Source organism: Camellia sinensis, chromosome 13 (genome assembly GCF_055761805.1).
Source record: "Camellia sinensis isolate YWXY chromosome 13, ASM5576180v1, whole genome shotgun sequence".
Taxonomy (NCBI): domain Eukaryota; kingdom Viridiplantae; phylum Streptophyta; class Magnoliopsida; order Ericales; family Theaceae; genus Camellia; species Camellia sinensis.
Genome location: NC_138973.1, coordinates 112,136,860 through 112,155,916, shown reverse-complemented (window position 1 = coordinate 112,155,916; position 19,057 = coordinate 112,136,860). Strand labels below are relative to the sequence as shown.

The window sequence follows — 19,057 nt, the reverse complement described above, 5'->3', positions numbered from 1 at the left end:
AAGAATTTTGTGAGATGACATATTCTTATTTGCATCATCGGGTGATCAAATGAAAACGTCCAAATCTTAGAACTAATCAAAATAGGATGTCTACTCCAACATTCTTACAAGTTATTAATTTACTAATTTCTATCATTTCATCTATCATCTCATCTTTTATTTAGTTATTAGACAAATACCTATATTTACAAGATCTATTTCAGAGGAGAATCTGTTTTCCATTACGTGTTTTCTTCACTTGCGATAATTTATAAATTAAAAGAGTTTATTGAAATGAAATTTTTCATCCGGATTTGGTTGGTAGCTCAAAAAACAGTGGCCCTAATGGCCCTAAATTTCCATATAAGGAAAAAAAAAAAAAAACAAGGCAAAAAAAAAAAAGAAAAAAAAAACAAACTTATCCAAAAAAGGAAATTAGGGCCATTAGGGCCACTGTTTTTAGGGCCACAATTCATTTTCCTTTTTCATCCTATTCGTTTTGGGAGAAAATGCTTACAAAGAAGAACAACGTAATAAGTACATACTAAATTAAATATTTTTGTACTGAATTATTTTCTGTCAACAGAAACGCGACCCCCATGTGCTACGCGTGGAGGTTGTTAACATTTAAAACAATTTCAATTTCAATTAAATTTTTCGTCTTTCAAAAATTGTTCAGGCACGTGTACTCACAGTTGAAATTAGGAAAAGATAGCTCCGTGAAAAATTCTATTTATCATTAATACTTTTAAATTATATATATTATTTTATAAATAAAATAGTCCTCCAATGTAAAAGATATGTATCACATTATTTTACCATTTTACATTCTATTTTTATTTTCTATTCAAAAAATATCTTTATTCTATTAGAGATCATTTCTATATAGTATTTGAATTATATATATAATTTATATATCATATTATACATACATATTCATTTATATGTATATTATACATTCATATGTATCACAATGGTCTAGGTGTAATAGGTTCAAAGGAATGACCTAGATATGAGGTAGCGCAGATAGATGGCCTAGGTTCAACACACAAAACAAAGAACAAAACATGAATATGACACAAAACAAGGAACAAGGAACAAAACACAATAGCACAAAACAAAACAGAAACCTTTACTTAGACAAATCAAATCAAAGTCTGCAGATACAAACTTAACAAGACCAAATCATGTAAATTTATATGAGCATGACTAAGACAAGAATTAGGATTGTTATAGTGACTATATTGATTTCTGTGGGTTTGGCATTACCAGCTGTGCTACTACTAGGAGCAACATTCAAACTACGAATGATGGCTTTCTCATGGGCTCATTTCCTTATACAATGATCCCCTGTTTGATGGCATCCTCAACTTGAACCCCAATCTCATACAGGTCCTTGAAGTTGAAGAGAGGGAGAACTATCATTTTCTGCAACATCTTTCTATGCAGATTTCTCACAACCATACGGACTTGATCTTTCTCTAGGGGCCTGTTTGTCATCATGGCCGCTTTCGCCCTCCATCTGGTGATGAAAGCCACAAAACTCTCATTGGGCTCTTGACGAGTTGCCTCTAACTCTCCCGTAGTTATCTCGATCTGCATGTTGTAGGAGTATTGAGTAATGAATGTCTTAGCTAACTCCTCCCAACTCTGTTTCACTGATTCCTCTAACTTAGCGTACCAGATGACAGCTACACCTGACAGAGTCCTCCCAAACAAAGACAACTTTTGGGCTCGAGTTAAGTCCATTGGTTTTACAACATTCAAGAAGAGGCAGATATGCACCATAGGGTCCCCAGATCCATCAAACCGGTCTACATGTGGCATTTTGAACCTCTCAGGCAATCTTACAACAGTTTCAGCATATCTGTCTTCAATGTCCGGGATAGAGTTGATACCCTGTGAGTTTTTGAATAATTTCTTTAGCTTGGCTAGCTTTAGCATAGCTAAGTCATCATTAGGATCAACGGAAAAAAGTCCTTCAAATGGTTGTACCAGAAACCCTCCAACTAGCTGTAATGGAATTCCTTCAACTGGCTGTACTGAAACCCTGAGATCTTCTGGTAGGTTTAGACCTTGAGGGTCCTTAATTGGCGGAGGTGGATTTAGAACTGGATGGTTGACTGGAGGTGGATGAGTAGTAGAGGCCCCAGATAAGTGCTGCAATCTGGCGATGGTTTCAGCTTGGGCTGCAACTGTGTGGTTAAGAGCTTCTATACTCCGCTGAAGGGACATAAGCATGTCCGCTATGTCTATTGGATTTTGAGCCATCACAGAATCTGATGAATTAGCAACCAAGGAACTGAGTGGAGATGATCTGAGAGGTGCTCCGAACTGACTGCAATGATCTAACCCGTCTTCTTCTAGCTACTGGTGGAAGAGAAACTAACACTGGTTGACCTTGAACTAAATCTGCACTTTTGACCAAAAAGGGACCCCCAATTAGAATGTCAGTAGCATTCTGGCTCAATTGATCATTATATAACATGCTGAAACACTAAACTCAACCCCTCAAAATGATATGCTTGAACCACTAATTTCAATTTCAAATTCTTGTAAAAGCAATATGCAACGAATAAGACGAGATTTGGCATCTTATTAAATATTTTAGTGTAGCATGGTCGGAGTAGACTATGACTTTAGACCCTAGTATATAAAAACGAAATTTTTCCATGAAAAAAACAATTGCTAATAACTCTTTTTCTATGGTGGAATAATTGAGTTGTGCATCATTTAGTGTCTTACTAGCATAATAAATTATATGAGGGAGTTTATCAATTCATTGCCCTAAAATAGCACTAATTGCATAGTTAGATGCGTCATACATAATTTCAAATGTTTGACTCCAATCAGGTGATCTAATTATAGGTACAGAAGTTAATTCAGATTTCAATTTTTCAAAAGCTTGAAGGCACTTGTCATCAATTACAAATGGTGCATCTTTGGAAAGCAAACTACACAAGGGCCACAATATCTTCTAAAATCCTTGATGAATCTTCTATAAAATCCTGCGTGCAGTTTTCAGATGTGAAAGATTGGAAATTAAATCAATTTTAGCTTTATCAACCTCAATACCCTTATCTGACACCGACGGCATTTTAAAAGCGTCGCTAAAACTATAGTGACGTCATAGTACCGTTAGGATAGGATATTTAGCGATGTTTTCTAAACGTCATAAAGTTATAGTGACGGCCGCGTTGTCGGCGTTTGGTACTAAACGTCACAAAAAGAATTAGCGACATTGTCCAAGTACAATTCCTCTTTTTACCATAAAATGACACTTTTCCCAGTTAAGTACAAGATTCTTTTCTATACATCAAGCTAGTACTAACATAAGATGGTGCAAATATTTATCAAAAGAATTTTTGAAAACTGAGAAATCATCCAGAAAAACTTCTAGAAAACGTTCAACCATGTCAGAGAAAATGTTAATCATGCAGCACTGGAAAGTGGCAGGTGCATTGCACAGCCCAAAAGGCATGCGCCGATAGGTGAATGTAATAGGAATTTGATTATAAGTAGAGTAACCATCAAAAAAACAATATTAAGCATGACCTACTAAGGTAGCGTTTGGTAGAGTTTTGTAAATGTGATTTGAGAGTATGAGTTGTATTTTGAGTTTGTGTGTTGTGGAGTTATGATTTGAGTGTAGAAAATTTGTTTGGTAAAGAGTTTTGAAAATAGTTTTGGAAAAGAGGTTTGATTTGAGTGGGGAATTATTGATGTGACATTTGATATGTGATACAAAAATTTACAACTCATAACTAAACATACAATTCAAAATTATTTTAAAGCACATAAAAAATTAAAAAAAATTCAGAAAATATTTTTTCCGATTATATAAATCAATTGCAAAAAAAAAAAATACTGTTCCGGACAGCCGGCCGGTCAACCGGCCGGACGACCGGCCGGACGTCCCCTTAGCAAAAATTTTGAAAAAAAAAACAGAGCAAAAGAGCGGCTGAGACAGATTTGGTACAGAGCTCTCAGCAGAGCTTTTGAAACGTGATTACAAAATCCTAAACAAACATCATACTGAAACACAGGTGTAGAATCACGTTTCAAAAGCACAACCAAACACAGCCTAACTTTTCCAACATTTGATCTATGAATGGAAGAGGAAAATGATCTTTTCATGTCATGGAATTTAGCTTTCAGTAATCAATGCAAACACACCACCTTGTTTGCACACGAGTTGGAACCAATTCATTATTCTCATCTTTTACTACTGTAACACTAGATTTTTTGGGTACAACTTGAACAGGACTTACCTAAGTATTATCAGCAATTGGATAGATTATACCTGCATCAAAGAGTTTAAGAACTTCAGCCCTAACTACTTCTTGCATGGGAGGATTTAGGCGTCTTTGTGGTTCCCGTGAAGGTTTAGCATCCTCTCCTAAATGAATTCTATGCATGACAATAGAAGGACTGATTCTCTTAATGTCATTAATGGACCACCTATTGCTTCCTTATGTTCTTTTAAGACCTCAAGTAATTTTTGTTCATGAGCATCTTCCAAATCAGAAGCTATAATTACTAGGAAAGACTCTGAAGGACCAAGGAATGCATATTTAAGGGTATTAGGTAATGGTTTCAATTCCAGTTTAGGAAGCTCCACTATGGATGGAAGTGATGGTGTTGAAGAAATTGAAAGAGGGGCCAGTTTAGGTTGCCATTCATTGAGGTTCATTACTGGAGTAGAATCCAAAAGTATGTTAACTTGCTCAATTGACTCATCAATTTCAAAATTACATCCAAAATGAGCTAGGCACGCCTCTAAAGGATCTTCATAACTAGATTCAATGAATTTATCCTGACAAGACTATCAATCAGGCACACAGTACTAGCTTCTTCTTCAATTGGTGATTGTCTAGTAATATTGAAAATATTAAGCTAAACTGTCATATTACCAAATGAAATTTTCATAACACCATTCCTACAGTTTATTAAAGCATTAGAGGTAGCTAAAAATGGGCGTCCTAGAATAATAGGAATTTGATTATTTGAGTTGTGGACAGGCTGAGAATCTAGAACTATGAAGTCTACTGGAAAATAAAATTTTTCAACATGGATTAAAACATCCTCAATGATACCTCTAGTAATTTTAACTGATCTATCAGCTAATTGCAGTGTCACAAGGGTGGGTTTTAGCTCTCCTAAACCAAATTGCAAATAGACAGAATATGGAACTAAGTTGACACTAGCCCCCAAATATACTTGCTTAATATGGTGGTCACCTATCATACGAGAAATTGTGGGACAGCCAGGATCCTTATACTTGATAGGTACATTTCGTTGAATAATGGACCTATCTTGTTCTGCTAAAAATGCCTTTTTAGGAACGTTTGTCTTTCTTTTCACGGTCACAACTTCTAAAAATTTGGCGTAGGCAGGTACTTGTTGAATAGCATCTAGAAATGGAATATTAATTTGGACTTGCTTAAATATTTCTAGAACCTCTCCTAGTAGTGGACCTTTCTTAGAACCTACTAGTCTTTAGGGAAAAGGAGCTTTAGGAATATAACTCCCAACTTGAGGTTTTGTTTCAGTAGGTTGTGAAGTAGAAGGTTCTTGAGCTTTAACAACTTCCTTGTTTTTTTCTGTCTAGTTCTGTTGGCATCTCCTCTACTGGCATGTGCACTTGGTTGTCTACCTGTTTTCCTGACCTAAGGGTAACAATAGATTGAACCTGTTCTTGCTGGGAAGATTCAGGTGAATTTATGGAAAATTGCCGTTTTGGATTAGGTATAGGTTTACCAGGAAACTTACCTTTTTCTCTCTCAGATATTTGGTTGGCTAACTGGCGGCCCATTTGATTTTCTAGTTTAGAAATGGCTTGTGTGTTCAAATGAGTGGAATTTTTAATCTCAGCTATAGATTGGCAAGTTATTTGTATAAATGCATTCAATGTATCTTCTAAAGATGAATTTTGTTGTTCTGGTGCAACACATTGAAAATTAAATTGAGAGACAGGGTTGATTAACATAAGGCTGATTAGGAAATGTTTGGGTTGGAGGACGGAACCCTGGTGAAAATTGATTGTGAGATTGTAAGTGTTGTGACAAAGAAACCTAAGTTCATTATCTAATTTCATCCTAAGTTGAGAATCATCTTTGGCTCCATATAATCCTCCTCTCTTAGATGACAAATCAGATTTATCCCTATTAAAAGTGAAATCCCATTGTAGGGAGCCCTCAGATAATTTTTCGAGGAACTCATAGGCTGCATCATCTCTAAGACTTTAAGAAACCTCCACCATTCATAGATTCAATCATGTTTCGATGAGAGTGAGTCAAACCGTTATAAAAATATTGCACAAGTCTCCATATTTCAAAACTATGGTGGGGACATTTTAAAGTTAAGACTTTAAATCGTTCCCAACTTTCATAAAATTTTTCATGTTCAGTTTGTGAAAAATCAGAAATTTCTCTTCTTAAAGCATTAGTTTTTGCCATTGGAAAAAATTTAGAGAGATTTTTTTTACAAGAAACTCCCATGAAGTGACTGAACCAGAGGGTAGAAAATTTAACCATGCTTTCGCCTTATCCTTCAAAGAAAAGGGAAAAAGGCGTAGTTTAACACTCTTCAGAAAAATTTTGAAATCTTAAAAGTTGAACAAATTTTGAGAAAAACTTTTACATGCATGTAAGGATCCTCTCTTTCTAACCCATGAAAAATTGGAAGAAGTTGGATTATATGAGGTTTTAATTCGAAATGTGTTGCATTTGTTGTGGGTAACACTATACACGAAGGAGGATTAGTGGTTATTGGTGAAAATAAGTCTTTAAGAACCTTTGGTTCATTAGCATTTTCGATATTATCCCTCATTTTGGTATTATGCAACTCTCTTTGTTTCCTTAACCTTTTCCTAAATGTTTTATCAATCTCAGGATTAAAAGGTAATAGTTCTAATTTCTTCCATTTAGGACCAAGAATGCACTAATCACCTTATGAGATTTTATTTATATACAATGCTTAATAATGGAAAGTGATCCTAAAAATAAAATAAAACAGGAATATTTGTCTAAATTTTTCTAACTTAGGCTGATAGGGGAACCTACAACAAATGACTAAATTATACTACACTATATAAGTTATGTAACAAAATGATTTAACAGGCACTAAAAACAGAAATAAGCAAATAAGACAGTTTAAAGAAACAAGCTCACAAACACAAACTACTAATTCTAATTATATAATATATATATATATATATATTTTTCAAAACCAACAAGCCACAAAGCACCCAGACGACGCAGCCAACAATTTTATTTTTATTTTTTTTTAATTTTTTTTTTAAAACCGGACAGATATCAAACAGTAGAAATTTTTTAAAAAATAAGTAAGGTTCACAGGCCCCTGTTTTGATTTTGATTTTTTTAAACTAATTAATCCTATTTATAACTAGTAGAAGGGTATATCATAATTCAATTTTAATCACTTTTCTTAAAGTCCTCGCAACGGCGCCAAAAACTTCTTGTGAAATTTTAAATGTATTGGCAAGCGCATGAACTGTACAATAGTATAGTTAATTGAGTGTGAGGTTGAACCCACAACTGACTTTTTGAAAAATTAATTAACTTCAATTTAAATAAGCCCAACCTAGTTAACAAATCTTAAAATTGGTGATTTTAAATTTAATTATGCAAAACACAAATAAATACTAAACTGAAATTGATAAATTAACCAGGTAAATGAAACCAAGGTTTGAGAATCGACACTCAAATATAAATAATAATCATATAGAATAATCTGATTTATTTCCTTAATTCTCTACACAATAATTTAGAATTCAATCTTAATTATTATGCAAAATATCATAGTTTAATTCAATCAAAATAATAATCTTGTATATGTTCTTCCTCGCCTTATTGTTCAAAATTAAATCATCCAATGTATCCACTCGTAACAAATCACAATAGATATCCAATATTTGATTTTAATAAAATAAAGAGCTAGGCACATAAATTAATTAGTAAACTTCAAATCCTGATTAAATCCATATCCAAAATTTACTAAATTAATTAAAACAGAGGCAAGAGCAATTTATCAATAAAACCATAATTTTAGGAAATACAATCAGATTAACTATTTAATTATTACAATACAAGAGGCTTAATCCTTAGCCTTAGCAGAAAATTTAACTACTCATAATGATTCAAACATAAAAACAAAACTTACAAATTAAGGCAGAAAATAACATACCTGCTCTTCACTCCCCAACCGAATTCTGCTCTTCCTCCCTCTTCCTCCCCTCCGAGCTTGAACTCTTGTTGCCTTTTATAGGCAACTTCCTAATGCCAATTCCGACAGCACCTGCAAAGCATACAAATTAAATATATCAAAGATACCAATCTGCAAGGCAAACAATTAAATAAAGAAAGAAAAGTAAAGTAAAGCAATTAAAATAAACAAAAGAAAAGATAGTCAATAATGGGGTGGGAGAATGATGGTGTCTCCACTGAAATGCTTTATTATACTTTATTATTTTATTGTATATTACTAATATAATATTAAAATATGTTATTCATAATAATTTATGTACAAACACTCGAAACATGTACAAACACACAAAATCACACCAAATTATAAAATAATATAAATAAATAGACTAATAAAGTGTCTATTAACAAGTTAAATGAGTAACATTTAAGTACCGATCAATGATGACGCATGAGAATGAAAAAAAAAAAAAGGATGAGGCCATATCGCCGGTTCCTATTGCTTGAGAATACTTGACCTGGTGAGAGGCAACCGAAGGAAAGAGTTCTTGGTATCCGGCACAAAGCTAGATATACGGTAGAGAATTATTGTTTTTGTTTCAGTTGTGAGCAGTCGAGTGTTGTTTGGTATCATTGCCCCTAATATGGGCATGAGTTGTGTGTAGGAGTTTTGTGCCTACGTGTGTTATGTACTTATGCTTGTCTGTTGTCCAAACGATTTGGGTATGTATATGATGTTGAAACCTCATGACTTGAGAAGTGTTGTGGGAATTAGAAATCCTAGTTTGGTTGTAGAGTTAGTGTGTTGTTGTGATTGGTTCTAGGAGGGTTAATAGTGGCGTTATGTTACCTTCAGTGTTTGGTTTGGGTAGTATGACTCGTTCGAGTCTTATGGCATTGGTGAGACCTGTTGAGGGATGTTATTCCGAGAGAGTGAGACTAGTGTCTCCCGGCGAAGAAAGCAAGATTTGTGGTTGTTGTTCCCTGTGTTTGGGTAAGGTGATTAGAGCGTTGGTTGTTAACCCTATCGGTCTTCTTGTGAGGAATGTGAAATGTTTGGGTGCCACATTGTCACGACCCAAATCCATCTCTATAGGTTTAGCATCGTAACCGTCCAATAATCCTAGGATTACCGAAGGCCTCTGAAACGGATTAACAAAATTAAGTGGCTAGCGAAAGCAAATATCAAAATAAAATACCCATAGAGCTATGTAGACATATAGGAAACAAAAAATTTTAACTTGATTTACATATATATTTGACGTCATATTTACATCAATCTTACGTCACCCATACACAGATAAAACAAAATGGCACTTAGCCTTCTTTATAAAACATATAGAAACTTGTCCAACAAACAAAAGAGAATAAAGTTGGCATTGATTTCACAAAACTTAAAACACTTGGGAACCTCCTCGAGAGGCACGGTGGTTGGCTTGACAAAACACATCCAGGCAGCAAATTAGGCCTAATCACGCACCTAGTCACCTACATACATAAATAACACGGTGAGCTTGAACCCAGTAAATAACAACAGAGTAAAAGGTTTATGAATGATGTCCAAAGCAGATTCAGAAAACAGACACTACAAGAAATTACACTTTCCGCGACCAACGTTTTGGTCGCGAAAAGTACCATATTTGGTCGCTAAAATCTTTTCGCGACCAAAATATGTTGGTCGCGAGTTGGTCACTAAAGCCTCGTCACAGATAGTTTTCTGCGACCAAAGTTATAGTTGGTCACTAAAAGGGATCATTGGCTTCCCAGTAAATAACAACATAGTAAAAGGTTTATGAATGAGGTGAAATTTTTAGCTTTTCGAAAACATAAAAAGAAAATCCCCAAATAAAATAGAGGCACCACTCAACTGCACTTGCAAACAAAACTTGTTAGCAAAAGAAATGCGTAAACTCAACCTAACTAATGAGCAAAGAGACGAACAAAAGCAGAGACAAACACAAAAGATCCGTTTGGTTAGTGAGAAAATGAAGGAAAAGAAAGCAAAATTTTCAAAATTTCAAGCCTGAATTATTTGAAAAAATGAAAATTATTTAATATAAAAAATCACTAAAATGAGGCAAAAACCCTAGCCTTTCAGCTAAATTCACACACAGACACTACTTACATACAAAATCTAACTACAGATCTTCAAAATCTATCTAGAGAGAGAAAAAAATGAAATAAAATAGAAAGTACAAACACTTTTAGAGAGAGAAAATAAGAGACGAAAAGCATTGTTGAGAGAGAGAGAGAGAAGGGAAATTAATGAATGAAGGCCAGAATTGAAGCATCGAAGGAGATAATTCTCAGTCCTTGTTGGGTTTTTTTGAACATTCAAATAGTGATGTGTGAAAGAGAGAGAGAGACAGCGAGAAGAGAAAGCTTCACATTAATTGGATGCACACCATTTCACAGAGTAACCAAAAACAAATACAAACCCTAAATCGATGTGTGTGTGTATATATATATCTATATATAATAAACATAGGGTTTGAAATCTTACTTTTTTAGTACAGATCAATGGAAAACAGGGGACCTCGTGAACGATAGCCTGCGATCTTGGATGTGGAGGCAGTTCATCATTCACCAGAGAGGAGATGAGAGGAGAAGAGGAAAGCACCGTGTGAGAGGAGAGGAGAGTGTTAGGTCTGAATAGAGAAAAAGGCTTATATATTGGCATTTTGGTAATCTTCGAAGTTTTGGAGGAGTATTTAAGGGAGCCTCTATTTGCACACACTAATTTCACTCTTTGCACACACTAATTTCACTCTTTGCACACATTTAATGAATTTTATTTTTATTACAATTTTACCTCTAAATAAAATTACTATTATAGACATCTCACACAATTCAAATAAACACACATCCTCTCAATACACACACAGACGTTGCAATGCCTCTGCTTCCTTATTTTGCTAAATGATCCACACACACGTTACTCCATACCAGAGCTCCAAAGTTACTCCATTCTTCATTAGTGTACACTCCTTGCACAAGCTCCACACTCCTTCCACAAGCTGTCTTCCTCATTCTTCCTTCCTCATTCTTCATTACTTATTTGTGATTGAGGATTTGTCTTCTGAAAATTAGCAAATAAGTATTCATGTGAAGCAGAGCGAAGGAAATGTGAGTTTAATTTTTATTTTTTTTCGCAGCGTCGTTCGGATAACCAGAGCCGAATTTTGTTATTTTGTTCGGAAATGTACTACTGAAATAATTATGTATTTTCGGAAGTTGATGTCCGAATAAAGTGATAAATTTCGGAAGTTGTTGTCCGAAAAATATGTACAAATTCGGAAGTTGTTGTCCGAAAAATGTTAACTTATACAACATTCAACTTCCGAAATTTGAAAAAAAATTCGGACAACTACTTCCGAATGAAGTAAAATTTTTTTTTTCCATTTTATATTCCAAATTTGCAAACTGCATACCAAATTTACAGTTTTAAATTGCAAATTAATCTTTATAATGCCATTAAAAATTTGTAATGTTATACAAAACATGCAGGAATATGTGTCAACTCAAGGAAGTCAGGTTTGCGCGAATTTTGTGTTAGATTACACCACTCATTTCACAACTGAACAGGTTCAGTCTACGAAATTATAACGATTATGTTTTGAATTGCTCACCAAATGTAAATGTTTGATAATATTTATTTAACTTTGTAGGTATCCAAAAGTAAGGATGAATTGCTCAACTGGGTACGTGAAGTTGGAAAGAGAAATGGTTTGGTCATTGTAATCAAAACATCAGACTATGGTAGAGGGAAAAAAAGACCCAGGATGTATCTTGCTTGTGAGAGGAGTGGCCAATATAGAGCAACAAAGAAGTTAAAACATGATGGCAACAATACATTAAGAATAACCGTTACGAAGAAGTGTGGTTGTCCTTTTGATATGAGGGCTCACAGGTTTACCACATATGATGAATGGACATTGACTGTAGTATGCGGATTGCATAATCATCCACCTGCAGAGCACCTCGAGGGACATTCATATGAGGGGAGGCTATCAAAGGATGAGAAAGCATTGTTAATGGATATGTCAAAGAGCATGGTTCGGCCAAAAGAAATCCTAGTAACCTTGAAACAGCGAGATGCCCTCAATGTAAGCACACTTAAAACCATTTACAATGTACGCCATCGAAACAGGGTGGTACAGAGAGCTGGAAGATCACAGATGCAACACTTATTGGGTGAATTGGCCAAGTATAATTACATTGAGCGCCATCGGTCTGAAGAGTCCACGATGACTGTGACAGACTTGTTTTGGGCACATCCTACCAGTTTGGATTTATTTCGGTCTTTCCCACGTATATTAATTATGGATTGCACATATAAAACCAACAGATATCGGCTTCCTCTTCTTGAAATTGTGGGAGTGACATCAACTTAAATGACATTCTCTGTAGCTTTTGCATACTTACAGTATGAGAGGGTCGATAACTATGCGTGGGTGTTAGCCACATTACGTGATGTCATGAATGGGTTTGTTGTGCCAACAGTTATTGTTACTGACAGAGAGCTAGCCTTGATGAATGCCATACAGAAGATATTCCCGAGTGCCAGACATTTATTATGTCGTTGGCATATCAATAAGAATGTGTTAACCAAATGCAAGAAAATGTTTGAGACACAGCAAAAATGGGAGAAGTTCAACCATGAGTGGAACTCTGTAGTGTATTCATCTTCTGAAATTCAATACGAGGAGCGTCTTAAATCATTACTTAAGGAATTCAGTAGTTATCCTGATGCAGTCAAATATGTCATGGATACTTGGTTGGTTCCTTACAAGGACAAATTTGTGGCGGCATGGACAAACACGTGTATGCATTGTGGCAATGTTACAACGAACCGGTAACATCACTTTTGTTGAATATGTTATTAATAACTGTCATGTACTTGATTTTAACTTGACTTACATTGAATTGAACAGGGCTGAGAGTGCACATGCAAAACTTAAAAGACAATTGGGTTCATGTCAAGTCTCATTTCAGGCATCATTTAAGAAAATACACAGTCTACTTGAGTTGCAACACACTGATATCAAGGCTTCATTTGAGAAAAGTCTAACTGTTGTGCAACATCAATTTAAACCTTCTCAATTCAGGGAGCTACGGGGGAATGTGTCTATTTCTGCATTGGAGTATTTGCCTGTCGAGAGTAAGAGAGCTAATTCCGTTGGTATTGATGTTGAAGCTTGTGGATGCGTCCTTCGCCACACTCATGGTTTACCTTGCGCCCATGAGATTACTGACTACATCAGACAAGATCGTCCTATACCACTTGCTACCATACAGTCACAGTGGAGGCAACTTCATATCTCCATATGCAAGAAAGAAGAGGAAACAGAGGTGACTTGTCATGCAGAAGTAGAGTTGTTTGTCAACAAGTTTAATGAAAGTGATAGAACCATGCGATTGGAGCTTTTGAAGAAGTTGAAAGAGATTGTATATCCGGAAAACACTTTTCTTGTTGAGCCGGAGGTGAAGCCCAAAACACGTCCTCGGGATCATAAGAAGATCAATGTTTCTACCCGTCGTGACCCGTGTGCATTTGAGTTAGTGCAATCTGGACATGATTCCTTTTCACCTAGGGACACTCAAATCACTACATTAGCTTCTACTCTGCAAACCAAGACGAAGCGACCTGTTAAGGGAAAGGAGAAGGTGAACCCGAAAGGGAAGGCATACATTACTAGAACAGTGAAACCTGGTGCATATGTTGATGCTTTCCCTACTGGGTTAAAAACATATATTAAGTTTGTCAAGGATGTAGCTGCAGATGGGAATTGTGGTTTTAGGGCTATAGCTGCTTCAATTGGTCATACAGAAGATGATTGGGCTCAGGTTAGGCGTGACCTATTTTGTGAGCTGCACACACACAAAGAGGAATACATTACACTTTATGGGTCCTATGAAAGGTTTGAAAAATTGACAAGCATATTGTCATACTTTGAAGACAATCCTGGATACTCACATTGGATGACTATGCCAGACATGGGCCATCTTGTTGCATCATGCTACAATCTTGTGTTATACCACTTGTCTTTACAGCAATGTCTCACCTTTTTACCTCTTAGAACCGTGCCAGTACCTTAACTTGATAGACGTGAGATTGCCATTGGGTTTGTCAACGGAAATCATTTCGTGCAGGTATAACAGAAACTTATCAATTGCGTTTATGCATGTACAACAAGTTATAAGGTATGACCACTAAATCAATTGATATTTGGTGCAGGTTTTGTTGCAGCCAGGCCATCCAGTTCCTCCTATTGCCACTAATTGGAGAAAATACCGTCACCCTTGCGCTGTGGACTGGGATGATGCATATGCGCGTTGCATTCAACATTTCAAGGACATTATTCATGATAATGTAGCTACTCGAGAGACTTTTGATGTTGTTGATGTCGCATGACACATGTATGCATTTGACAATGTTACAATTATGGAAGAAATTAATGGATGTGTTTTTTATGTTGATGTGTTATGTTTTGCAATGTGGATTGAATGTTATCGACCATTGTTACCATTCAATTGTAATACGAAAATATCATTTACAAAATCAACGACCATTGTTACCATTCCATTCTAATAATAAAAGGTCATTACAATGTCATTACAATACCATTGTTGCCATTCCATTCTAATAAGAAAATATTAACCACTGTTACCATTACAACAATGTCATCTTACAAAAAACACCAAACAATATTCATCAACTAACAAAATAACATGTAACAACATAACATGTCACGAATCAGCTGTATGCCTACGCCTAGGCCTACGACTGTATGTCAATGTCGAAGATGGAAAGCGACCTCCAGCAGAACTAGGTTCAGCAGAACTAGGTCCAGCTTCGTCAATGTGCTGACCTTCAAGAACATGTGTCATACTCTCGATAGCCTGGTAAAGTCGATAAGGATGGCGAATCCCCTCCTGATAACCAGCGTCAATAATAGGATGTGAAATCTGTAGTGCATGTGCAATACGCTGCATTTGAAAAGAATATCACATTTTAAGGAACATATCAAAATAAAAAAAAAAGTAAGTTACATGTGCATCAGAGAGGATAATAGATTACATCCGCATGTTCGCTGAAATCCTGATGGTCATGGACACGCGGTTCATCAGTGTGCTCGACATATAGGTGCGTGATATTCTTATACCAATCCATGTAACCCGGTACACATTGCCAAGGCTGACGAACTGGTGTGCTCCTCCGTTGCGCAGACAACACGTGGTTATCCCAAGCCTCCCACATCCTATCCAAGTATCTGTACATGACGGTATATCGTGCATATATGTTGCCTCGTGCACCACGACTAGGAGCTAGCGGCGCATCTGGGATGGTTTGAACCCTGCCAAACTGCCTCAAAACTCTATCTGGATGATAGGGTTCGACAACGTCTAAGCACTTTAAGCATCCATGGTAGAACATAACCGGGTTACATGGATGCCGGTCTCTGCAGCTGTGGTATGGATCCCAAATAACCTGTAAACGTAAAAGTGTTTTTGCATTAAAGTACATAAAGGGTATGATAAATGGAAGTCTTAAAATTATCGCAGGATGAGTAAACTTACATCAGTAGCTACTAAACTGTCAAGCTCGGCTCGAAAAGATTTCAAATGGTCAATGGAGGAACCCGCCTCTCTCCTAGATGCCTAATGGTACACATGTGGCATGTCTTCATTGTAGCCCATGTTCTGATGAGGTCGGAATGCTCGGAAGTGCTTATAAATCCACGCCTCCAAAAGAGTCATATAACCGCCCATCTGCTTAACCCCAGACCGGCTAGCAAACCCCAACTGTCGATATAAAAATGCTAATGCAGCAGCACCCCAGGCATAAGTATGTATGGATCCCAAATCCATCAACAAGCCGAGGTAAACAACGGGAACCCTGCCGCCACTCTTGTCACTGAAGAGTGTACATCCCAACAGAAACAATAAATAAGCTCTTGCAGCGCACTGTATAGCCTCCTCAGGGTCTGAATCTATGACACCACCAAACTGACTTCGCAACCATTCAAGCCTGACTGAATTGCCACCAGCAGAAGAAACCTCTTCATATGCTGCACGTTCAGTAATCCCCAAGCCATAAACGAGTAATGTAACTCCATGATGATTTGTCACATCTGGTATGCTGACTGATTTGCCTACAATGGGAAGGCCAAGAATAGTGCCAACATCATCCAGGGTCAAGGTCATCTCACCAACTATCATGTGAAATGTGTTCGTCTGAGGTTGCCATCTCTCAACAAAACATGAGACTAGAAGCTTGTTGACGAACCGATAAGTGCAACGAGCTAACTGTGACAGTCCAGACTGCTCAATAATGGCTTTGAATCTGGTGTTGTTCTCTACTAACCACCATGGCCATGCAAGGATCTTGGAAGAGTGATTATGACACTTTAGGGGCCCTCGTTCCTACAACACAAATGATATCTCATTACAAACTACCATACAACACACAAAAAAAAAAAAACTCATACACAAATGAATTTCAGTTTTACTGAGGAATGTTTACCTCCCCGTGCCAAATAGCTGCAGCCACATGACTATTGAAACTCCGCAGTATTGACGGATCATTCGGTCCACCTGGAAAAGCATGAGTAAGGTACTCTTCCTGGACAGGAGGAGAATCAGGTAAAGAGGTATCCTCCACACCAATGTCAGGCATATCATAACCTTCAACTCGTCTTTGGCTTCGGCCCCCACTTTGACTGGCACTGGGAATATCATATTCTACCGAAACTGGATCACGACCTCGACCACGACCTTGACCTTGACCTCGTCCTCGCCCACGCCCTCGTCCCCGTTGATGGTCTACATCCAATTCACGACGTCGTCTATTTGAAGCAATAGGTGGGACACGTTGTTGATATTCATAATCCATATTATCTACAAACAATACTAAGTGTGTGTAATGAGTGTGTGTGTAAATAAACATAGTGTGTATAAAATTAATGAGAGTGTTTTAAAATATAAGTGTGTGTGTAATGAGTGTGTGTGCAAAATTAATGAGAGTGTGTGTGTAAATAATAAGTGTTTTAAATTATAATGAGAGTGTGTGTAAAATTAATGAGAGTGTGTGTAGTGAGTGTTATAATTAAGTGTTATAATTAAGTGTTAGAAGGAAAAAAAAAAAAAAAAAAATTTCTGTTCGGAAGTTGTTGTCCGAAAACACCTACTCTGTTCGGAAATTGTTGTCCGAAAATACCTGTTTTGTTCGGAAGTTGTTGTCCGAAATTATAGCTCATAATTGGAAGTTGAAAACCGAAAAAAAAAATTATTTTCGGCACTTGAAAGCCGAACCAAGTCAATATTTTCGGAACTATAGTGCCGAATGGAAGCAGAAATTTCGGAACTCTACTGCCGAACAAAAACAAAAATTTCGAATAACCAGTTCCGAATGAAACACGGCAATCACAGTGGACTGAAAATTTCGAAAATGGTAAAAATTAACCCTACATTACAAATAAAATAGGAATGAGAAGATTATAATCTGTGTAAACTAACCTAAAATGTGAAAATTTCAATGCTCTTCAATGCCCTTCAATGCCAAAACTTCAATGACACAAATGGATGGATGAAGCTTTTGGGGAGGAACGGTGGAGAGTGTGAGAGATGGGTGTGTGTGTGAGAGGGGTTCTCAGATGGGTGTGTGTGTGTGTGAGGGGTCTCACGGGTGTGTGTGTGTGTGAGGGGGTGTGTGTGTATGATTTACATTTGGGGGTATATGTGGAATGATAGGTGTGTGTAGTGAGTCAAATATATTAGGATTTATTTTTTTAGTGTGTGTATTAAGAAAGATTTGTATAGAGAGGAAAGGGTGTGTGTATATAGAAGCTCCCGTATTTAAGTCATTATGCCCCTTCTATTTTAGCTGCGCGCATAAGCTAAAAATCTTAAGCACCCCATTAGCAGCTTCAGCTTTTAAGCTGAAAATCAATTAATTTAGGCTATAATCTATCTCTATAAGTTTTACCAAACACACCAAAACAGCTCAATCTAAGTCAAAAGCTGATTTAAGCTAAAAATAAGTGTTACCAAACAAGCACATAGTCTAGCACAAACTCCCAAATCAGAATCACTCCAAAAGTTGTAACAAACAGTTGTAGTTGAACCCCTGATGTTTATCTCTCTCTCACTTCCCAATACTAGGACTGGACATAGGGTTATTTGATTCGCAAAAACTACCCAATCCGAACCGCCCGCGCCTATATGGGTGGTTTCGCAAAATTGTTAGGGTCGGATGTAGTTTAGGATTTTCTATTTTGTGGGTTGTGGGCGAGTTGCGGGTTTCACCTGTACTGGTAGGTACCGGCACCGGCACCGGCACTACCCTAAACATTTTTTCTAAATTATTTTAAATCTCTGACTTTCGTCCAGTAACACATTAGTAGCCTTAGCATCTCGACGGATAATTTTAAGATTACATTGTTCATAAAGGTACTCTAGCCCACGAGCTGTGCCTAAAGCCACTCGTTTTCTTGTAGGCCAATCTAAAACAGGCTCCCGAGGCTTAAGCTCTGCATTTAGAGTTTAAAACTAATCAAGCATCACCAAAAAATCAATTAAATAATCACCAAAATCACACAAAAATAATAGCCATTAAAATAGTGAATGATTTTGAATAATTTTGAATTTTGAATGATATACCTGTATTAGTTTATAATTTAATTTAAAAATTTAGAGTTTTAAATGTTTTACTTGTATCAGAAATTGATTTTGTCATATTTTTAATTTTATAAATTTTAATTAATTAATTATTGATATTCTAAAGTAATGGGAAACAACAGGTCTAAGTTTTGTTTTTCAAAGACAAAATTTCAATTTACAATCCACCCACA

The 19,057-nt window shown here is 36.4% G+C and overlaps 3 protein-coding genes and 1 non-coding gene across 9 annotated transcripts; 2 read left to right on the top strand and 2 right to left on the bottom strand.

Moving 5' to 3' along the window:
* Nucleotides 1–1,087: 1,087 nt before the first annotated feature.
* LOC114264130 (uncharacterized) lies at nucleotides 1,088–10,890 on the bottom strand. Of its 6 annotated transcripts, none has more exons than XM_082903201.1 (4): nucleotides 10,708–10,888; nucleotides 9,599–9,692; nucleotides 8,188–8,298; nucleotides 1,088–2,396 (listed from the first exon to the last, which is right to left on the bottom strand). In XM_082903201.1, the coding sequence occupies exon 4, from the start codon at nucleotides 2,248–2,250 to the stop codon at nucleotides 1,315–1,317; it is 936 nt and encodes a 311-aa protein (XP_082759327.1). In that variant the 5' UTR covers nucleotides 2,251–2,396; nucleotides 8,188–8,298; nucleotides 9,599–9,692; nucleotides 10,708–10,888; the 3' UTR covers nucleotides 1,088–1,314. The 6 variants fall into 6 exon arrangements, with proteins under 6 accessions (XP_082759327.1, XP_082759325.1, XP_082759326.1 ...); XM_082903199.1 differs by having other exon boundaries at nucleotides 1,088–2,391; XM_082903200.1 differs by having other exon boundaries at nucleotides 9,616–9,692.
* LOC114264160 (small nucleolar RNA R71) lies at nucleotides 6,316–6,424 on the top strand. Its single transcript, XR_003629860.2, has one exon. It is a non-coding gene; the product is annotated as a small nucleolar RNA R71 (small nucleolar RNA).
* Nucleotides 10,891–11,705: 815 nt separating the features above from the next.
* On the top strand, nucleotides 11,706–14,619 carry LOC114264436 (PKS-NRPS hybrid synthetase cheA-like). Its single transcript, XM_082900798.1, has 5 exons — nucleotides 11,706–11,738; nucleotides 11,873–12,515; nucleotides 12,615–13,059; nucleotides 13,139–14,051; nucleotides 14,443–14,619. Exons 1-5 carry the CDS (start codon nucleotides 11,706–11,708, stop codon nucleotides 14,617–14,619), a joined length of 2,211 nt encoding a protein of 736 aa, XP_082756924.1.
* A 1,247-nt stretch (nucleotides 14,620–15,866) lies between these two features.
* On the bottom strand, nucleotides 15,867–16,412 carry LOC114291191 (protein MAIN-LIKE 2). Its single transcript, XM_082900797.1, has one exon. The coding sequence runs from the start codon at nucleotides 16,410–16,412 to the stop codon at nucleotides 15,867–15,869; it is 546 nt and encodes a 181-aa protein (XP_082756923.1).
* Nucleotides 16,413–19,057: the final 2,645 nt, after the last annotated feature.

Excerpts from the sequence above, each read along its gene's own strand:
- LOC114264436 (XM_082900798.1), top strand. The coding sequence starts at position 11,706 with ATGCAGGAATATGTGTCAACTCAAGGAAGTCAG. Across the intron at positions 12,516-12,614 it reads TTTATTTCGGTCTTTCCCAC|CTTTTGCATACTTACAGTAT; the intron begins GTATATTAATTA and ends CATTCTCTGTAG. Across the intron at positions 13,060-13,138 it reads GGCAATGTTACAACGAACCG|GGCTGAGAGTGCACATGCAA; the intron begins GTAACATCACTT and ends TGAATTGAACAG.
- LOC114264130 (XM_028204738.2), bottom strand. The coding sequence starts at position 2,250 with ATGGCTCAAAATCCAATAGACATAGCGGACATGCTTATGTCCCTTCAG.
- LOC114291191 (XM_082900797.1), bottom strand. The coding sequence starts at position 16,412 with ATGACCTTGACCCTGGATGATGTTGGCACTATTCTTGGCCTTCCCATT.